Consider the following 7421-nt stretch of genomic DNA (forward strand, 5'->3'; position numbering starts at 1 on the left):
CTGACTAGCTGCGAGCCTCCCCCCTCCCCCCCCCAAAATCCAGCAGGTCAGAGTTTTCCACTCTAGACTTCCTTTCCCCTCTCTCCCCATTCATTTAAGGCACAAACATATTTACAAGTTCAAACAAAACCTTTTCATGATCCACGAATTGGACATGAGAAGGCCTGTACATTCTACTATACCAGGAAGACCTGGACATAAATCAGCCATCTGGCACTGAACAAGGACATCCCTCAACGCCACCTGCAGTCCTGAAGGAAACAGAGGACTCTCCAAGCCTATGAACCAACTTCCACTCTTTTGAGGTTACTCAGTTGTAGAAGAATCGATAAATGGCAATGATTGTAACCAAACCTTTAACACCACTTTCCCCACCTCGCCCCAGCAGTGCAAACCATTTGTGCACTGTTACTCTGGCAGGACTAATGTGCGGGCACAACAGGTTCTTCAGAGGCTTACCCCAGGCTGGACACAGAATACAAGAGAGCATGCAGCATGTTTACATAGACTCAGCTTCTTCCCTCCCCCTCCCGCCCCCCCAATTCAACACACACAAAACCCCTCCACCAAGGAGAATATTGTTGTGACGAGGCACTTGAATGATAGTTGGAGAGTCCCTACAAAAAGGCCTTCCCCTCACAGTGAAGTGGGACGAGTAGAAGAGAGTGGTTTCTCAGGACTCCATCTCCTCTTGGTCAAGTGGTGGCGGCACAAAGCTGATGACTTCATCATAAGTCAGGCCTGGTGGGAGAAGTGTGACAGGAATTTAAGAGGCAGTAATAAAGACATCCCTCGCGCAAGAAAACCTGCAACAATCTTAGAGGGTCCAACACTATTTTAAACAAAGAACATGGTTTAATTAAGAAGAAAAAGAAGAGAATGGTTGCCCCATTCTCAGGCACTACCATGCACAATAGAAGATACTTCCAGAGCATCAAGGAGGTGTCAGTTAAGGTTGAAAACATGGAAGACGTGAGCAACTATGTCACCTATGTGTTCGTATGCCTGTGGTAGTAACCAGTTACCAGGGACTATGCTCATTACATGCACAGCATGCAACAACTTTGCTCAGAACAAACAGGGCAACTGTAGGTTTAGCTGTTTCTTTCGTGCCTCGACTCCCACAGCTCACCAGGGAATCTGGCTCTCCTCCTGCCCCCCAACTCACTTTTCCATTCCTCAATCTCGAGTTCTCTGCTTTCAAAAGACTGGTCATAGGGGTCTGCCACTGGTTCATCATCTGGGTCGTGATACTGGGCAAAGTAGGCATGAGCCAGCGCTTCTGCTGCGGTAATTCGTTTGTCCGTATCCAGAACCAGCATCTTCTCTAGCAAGTCCACAGCTGGGAAAGCACCACAACAGGAAAGAAAGGATTTACACAGTGAGCTGTGCAACACTGCTCTCTGAAGCACAACGTTGTCAGAGGAATTATTTTTTGAGGAATCTGCAGTTTCTCAGGACCCACCCACCATCCACAGTCTCTTCCTCCTATACCTGCAGCCCACACATGCTTTGTAAACTCTGGAAATGGGACACAGCCCTGTTCTGGAATACTTCTGCAGTCAAAACTGCACTTAGGGAAGTCAGTGTGTCCCAGGACCCTCTAGCTGCAGCCTCCAAAAGAGCACAGCACCTCAGAAGCATCTTACCTAGTGGATTGGCGCCAATAAACACGTTTTCAAAGTTCATTTTTGGCATGTAAGACAAAGACTGAATGTAGTTTCTTGCCTGTGGAAATAAATGCTCTGTTGAAGCATAATACAATCCAGCCACCAAGACAAAGTACATCTCAATCATCCTGAAGTGCTGGTTATTATGGTCTATCTCCTTGCTTTGCTTTCTCTTTACTTGGTCTGGTACTTACTAGCCCATCAGCAACTTCCCAACTAAAGGCCACTCAAGACAGCAGAGGAAGAGCTGACATGACTCAGGGTTCATGCAAGACTGGAAAGCAAAGAGGTACTGCTTGGAGTCCCAGTGAGGCTGTGTGCAGCACAGCGTTGGTTGGGAAGCTGCACAACATGGCACACAACACAAAATCCATTCACATCCAAGGCTCTCCCCAGCCTCTAAGTGTGTGTCTGAGTATGTACAGTCTCCGTTTAGTACAAAAGCCTTGCTGAAGAGCAGGTAGGGAAATGCCCACCCCATGCCACATGCGAGCACATCGCTTCCAGAAGCCCTGCAAACCCCCCTCATCTGCTCAGATCTCACCTCGTGGCTGGGCATCCTGTTAATGAGATATGCAGGGGGTGTCCCCGTCAGACGCATGATCTGCTGAAGCTGGTTAATATCTTAAGTGCCTAGTCAAGGGCTTTGTTAAAAACAGTGCAAAAACCATTTTAAACACCGAACAGCTACATACAAAGCATCTCTTCTGCAAACCACAAGGCAAAAGCCATCAGCTATCAGCAGGGCCCGATCATTTCTTCATAGACTCATGAGAAGTCTAGTAATTGCACCAGGGAACACTTAAACCAATGAGGAATTACTCATCAGTTGGTAACAGTGTCAGAACAGAAAGTATTTCTGCCCATCAGAAGTAGCTTTAATTACAACATGGTTGCACTGACATTTCCCAGGAGTTTTAAGTCACCAGAGTAGGTATTTTCCTTTGGCTGAAGCTACTCCTCAGAGATTTCCCTGGCCTGCTGCATTTACATCCAGCCTCAGGGAAATGAGTAAGAATTAAAATAGAGACAACAATTGTACCCCCTTCACCAGTTACGAGCTTTTTTTCTTGCTGTTCAGAAAGTACTTAAGTTCCTTGTGGTGCAAAGTGGCATTGGCTCACAACAGACACCTCCTTCTAAACAGCTTTGAATGCATTTTGAGATATGGGTGAGGTGACAGAAGGCAATAAATGCAAAATTAGCAAACCATTAGCATTGCGTAAGACAGAGTTAGCTGATGTCAGTGAACAGAGAGGAAGAGCAAGTAATGCAGCAGGAAAACACAACTGGTTAGTGACACACTAAAGGCCCTCGACAGTTTTGCTATCTCCATACAATGGAGAGAAATAGGAGTAACAGTATCACAGAATCAGAGAAGCTCAGGTTGGAAGGGACCTCAAGGAGGTCCAACCTTTCCAATTAAAGCATGAATTAGACTAGACATTACTGCGTTTCTTTTTAAGCAGTCTCTTGATTTGGACCTGGCTAAGAGCAATTCTTCTTATTATTGTGCAACATTAAATAAAAAGACCCACTTCAACCTCATGTATGCAAGCTAATCTTGTGCTTGACCTGGTCAACATTTAAGCTTATCTCTCTCTCTAATCCCCAGCACTTCACATACCAGACTACCCTTTAGGTCAGTTCACAGGGCAACCAGCTCCAACTCCTCCAAGGGCAGAACATCCCAAGGCTCATTCTATTGGTCTGATACTCAGCAAGTTACCAACAGATTCTAACTTGCACATATCTGCCTTTATCAACTGCCATTCAAGGCTAACCTCACGGTTTGCATTTACAGCCACTGTTAGGTAAAAAAGAACATAAGGTGCTGTACAAAATAAGCTCATCATCACCCTCCACTGTGCTGATCCTCTTTTATATATCAGGAACAGCAGAGTGACTCACTCCAGTACACTGGTAGTTACCTCTACACAAGCTCATTGCTCACTGTGCACTCACTTGCTAATCCGTGCTATTACAGCACAGATTATGGATTAGTTAGAGCAGCTCTTGCTCTAACTTTTATGCACTTCACCTTCAGAAACAGGTAAAATTAAATGCCATTTAATAGTGTCTCTGCACAAGTTTCAGATTGCAACAATACCAAAATGGCTGAAAATAGAGGTCCCCATTTCAAAAGGGGACAGCAGAAAGCTTTTTACTATTACCCTGCCAGAAGGGACCCACACAGCAATACTCTTTAAATACACAGCACAGTAAGATATATTCTCAGCAGACTGTGTGCCATGGAACTAGCTGCCACATAAAAGCACCTAAAAGGCATTTTGGATTTTAGGCTACAAAACCAAGGATTCTGGCAGCAGCATTTCAGACTTAATCATACTACAGAAGGAACTATGTGTTCAGAGGATAACACATTTGCCCCCGTTAAGAAAGAGCCCTGGGTAAGCAATCTGGAGAAATAATAATAGAGATGACCCTCAAGCTCTCAGCTATGAAAAATACTTCCCCAGCAGCATCTGAGCATATAATATATCGTCAAGTATAAACCCACAATCTGAAAGAAACATCACAAGGCTATAAGATAAGAGTATGGAAGGAGGAAATCATACCACAGACAGAGGTAAGAGGAATAAAGATCAAATACACACAGCAGAAGAACTCAAAGCCATTGAAGAGCAAAGAATGACAAAGGAATTAAGAAAAATAGAAAATAAACCCCAACACATACTACAGATAGACTACAGGAAGGCAACACACAAACTGGGGACTTCCAAAAGGGCAGATATTACAATCAAAGTGTAAACTCACAGACTCTGAGGAGATTTTCTTCAAAAGCTCAGGCCCTGGGGTTCCAACGAGTCTCAAAATGAGCTTCAACTGATCAATATCTAATGATGGACCATAAAGGAAAATGCTGGGACAAATCAAAATGAAAAGCGCAACGTATCAGCCTGTTGAAAGTTAGTTCCTGCCAAGGCCTCAACTGAGAAGCTGTTTTAAGCAAACCGCATTCATTGAATAACCCCTTATAACACAGCTCAGTCTGTACCAGACAGATGGAACAACTTGTCTACAAACACACCACATGCATTGGATCAGTCACTGCATCCTTCACTACCACAGAGCAGGAGCCAGAGTTGCTGCTCCACTGGCAAAGGACCAGTTCACATGCTCACTGTGCCCGCTCAGACCCAGCACCAGAGTACAAGCAGTCAACAGGATCAGGTTAGTGACAGGTGAAGTGAAGCAGGCAGCTCACAAGGGTAAGAACTGGTATTAACAAGAGTCAAGGCCTTTTGTGAACACCTTCCAAGGTAATTCAGTCACTTCTAAAACTTAGAAAGTAAGAAAACTGGAGCATTGCTCTGCTGGAAGATGGGGCTCACATTTAAACTCTCTCCACAGAAAGCTCTCGGGACATCACACTGCAGAGGCAAAGAATGTGTTATGCAGAACAGAGCCTCCACCAGGCCACACACCCATCCAAGCTGCCCTCTCTGACAAGACCTATATGCCAAAATGTACACTTAAGGGAAAAATCCACTAAAGACACTGGTTTATTTCTAAACTTCACAGTAAGGAGACACAAGGTGTCTTTTATAAATCATCAGAAGAATAATCTCCCTTCTTTGAATTATTCTCCATGCTGCCCTTCAAAACCTACTTGTGATTTCAGACTATGACTGTAATGTTTATATTTGCCCTTAAAATCATATCAAACCAGTCATACATTTTCCTTTCCACAGAAGGAGTCTATTCCCTAGACTACTCACTAGTCTACTCACTAGACAACGTTGCTTCCAAGATCAATCCCTTCCTCATGTTTTAAGACACAGTTACAATTCCTTGTTACAGTATGAGTACTGCAAGAACTTCAAAACCTGGTTCCTGTTTCTTAAGCAACCTTCAGTTCCTGCAATACTGGTAAACTCTGTATGAAAAGAGATCACAAATACTCTCCTAAAACCTTTATTTTTTAACATAAACTCTGGTCTAAGGCTCATCTAAAGCTTTACACATGACATGAATTAAAAGCTCTTGAAATAGTACTTCGTCAGAATAGCTGAACTAACTTCTCACTTCTCAAGTTGCTTGGCCGGCTCCCGCCTACTTAGACACTTGAAACCTAAGAGTAAATCCAATGTATTTAGTTGGATTTAGCTTAGCTGATGAACTGCCAACTCTTAATTGTCAATGCTGAAAATGAAATCAGTATATCCACTGGTGAGTTAGCAGAGGGTGCTATGCTAACCCCAGGTAGAACATCTAAACCAGCTGTTCTTCAGGGCCATTTCAAACAGCCCTAAACATAGAACCATAGATTCTTTCAATCGTTCTTGTGCAAGAAACCCTTGTGCACATTTCAGGCTGCTGCTGTGCCTCAGAAGCCACATGCCATACTTATATTTAAATGCTTTTAAAAGCATGTGCACCAGGTGTGCCAACAATATTGCTGCCAGCTCTTTTCCCAGGAAAAGTGCTACTGGAAGATCCTTGTGCAATATGCTTCAGTGCCTTCTCAGATAAGCAAGAGAAAACACAGAATGTGGAGCTGGCACTGCTGCAGGCACAGCAAAACCCAACCCCTGCTTCTCTTCTTAGGCTCTTTTTATAACCTGCTAAACATTTGTTTAACTACAGGCCCTACCACGTCCCAGAATCACAGAATCAACTAGGCTGGAAGAGACCTCTAGGATAATCAGAGAAATGAGCCATAAGCAATTAAAAGACAGGAAAAAGACTTAGTAAATACAAAGCAAAAGAAAATACAAACCAGGAACAAAACATGTGCATGGAGAAAAGCCCAGCATGCAAACCCCAAGCACCATCAGCAAGGTACGCCAGTGAGGCTCAGTGATTCCAAACTTCAGAGAAGAACCTGCCATCATCAGCAGGCACTGCAGGGCTTTGAGAGCTTACCCAGGCAAAGCAAAGTTCTGGTTTAGCTGCCACCAACAAGCAGGAGTGAGATGTATCAGAAGAACATGTAATGTCAGACTTGTTAGTTATCAGGGAAGTCTCACACTACTGAATAAAAATAGTCATAAAAATGCTTTCCAGAGTTTAAAGGGAACATCATTGATTTAAAACACACAGAGAGCATGATAAACTAGCACAAAACATTCAAGATATTAGTTGTACTTTATTATTTTAAAGTCAACTTTCCTACTTATTTCTATGAATTGACATTACAACAGTTGTAAAAACATTCAGAATACACGTTTAATAAAAACTGATCCTGACACAAGACAGATACAATAATACCTCTAAGCAAGCCTCTAGCCAGGCCTCACATGAAAAGCCTGAAGGAGTCTGATTATCATTACCTCCACTTTTTTGTCTCTGACTTGTCTTTCCCAGTCTTGTTTGCCTTCTCCACCTCCTGGCAGAGATTTGACCCGTATTAGAAATCCAGCTTTCACCCAAGTATTTGTACCCCTAGATCACAACAGGAACAATTCAAATAGTTTATATTCAGTCTGAAGCCCTGCAGAGCTGAGCCACATTAATCATAGGATTTTTTCTAAGTGTTATCTACAATTGCTACTTTAAGTCAGTGACAGCCATGCTCAGAATCTCTACAGATTAGGTCCTTCAGAACTTCAAACTAAATTCAGTGTTCAGTTTATCAGTGGCACAACCATCATAGAAGAGCAACATCTCAGAATACAACTTTATTACTTACCAGATTAACTTTACAGCCTGCCTGTACAATATATGCATTGCCAGGCCATATAAAGAACTATCTGATGGCCTGTAAATAACATTACACCATTCCTG

The 7421-nt window shown here is 43.2% G+C and overlaps 1 protein-coding gene across 1 annotated transcript in view; it reads right to left on the reverse strand.

The window, feature by feature from the left end:
• Positions 1 to 201: 201 nt before the first annotated feature.
• The window catches only part of MAPK14 (mitogen-activated protein kinase 14), a gene marked incomplete at its 5' end in the record, with an annotated part of 16666 nt that continues 9446 nt past the window's right edge, over positions 202 to 7421 (reverse strand). Inside the window, 4 exons of the mRNA XM_010021765.1 lie at positions 202 to 741; positions 1169 to 1342; positions 1650 to 1728; positions 2215 to 2294. Of these exons, the coding sequence (XP_010020067.1) occupies positions 674 to 741; positions 1169 to 1342; positions 1650 to 1728; positions 2215 to 2294 (401 nt within the window). The remainder of the gene's footprint in view (positions 742 to 1168; positions 1343 to 1649; positions 1729 to 2214; positions 2295 to 7421) is intronic.

This window comes from Nestor notabilis, unplaced genomic scaffold (assembly GCF_000696875.1).
Source record: "Nestor notabilis isolate BGI_N333 unplaced genomic scaffold, ASM69687v1 scaffold4529, whole genome shotgun sequence".
Classification (NCBI taxonomy): domain Eukaryota; kingdom Metazoa; phylum Chordata; class Aves; order Psittaciformes; family Psittacidae; genus Nestor; species Nestor notabilis.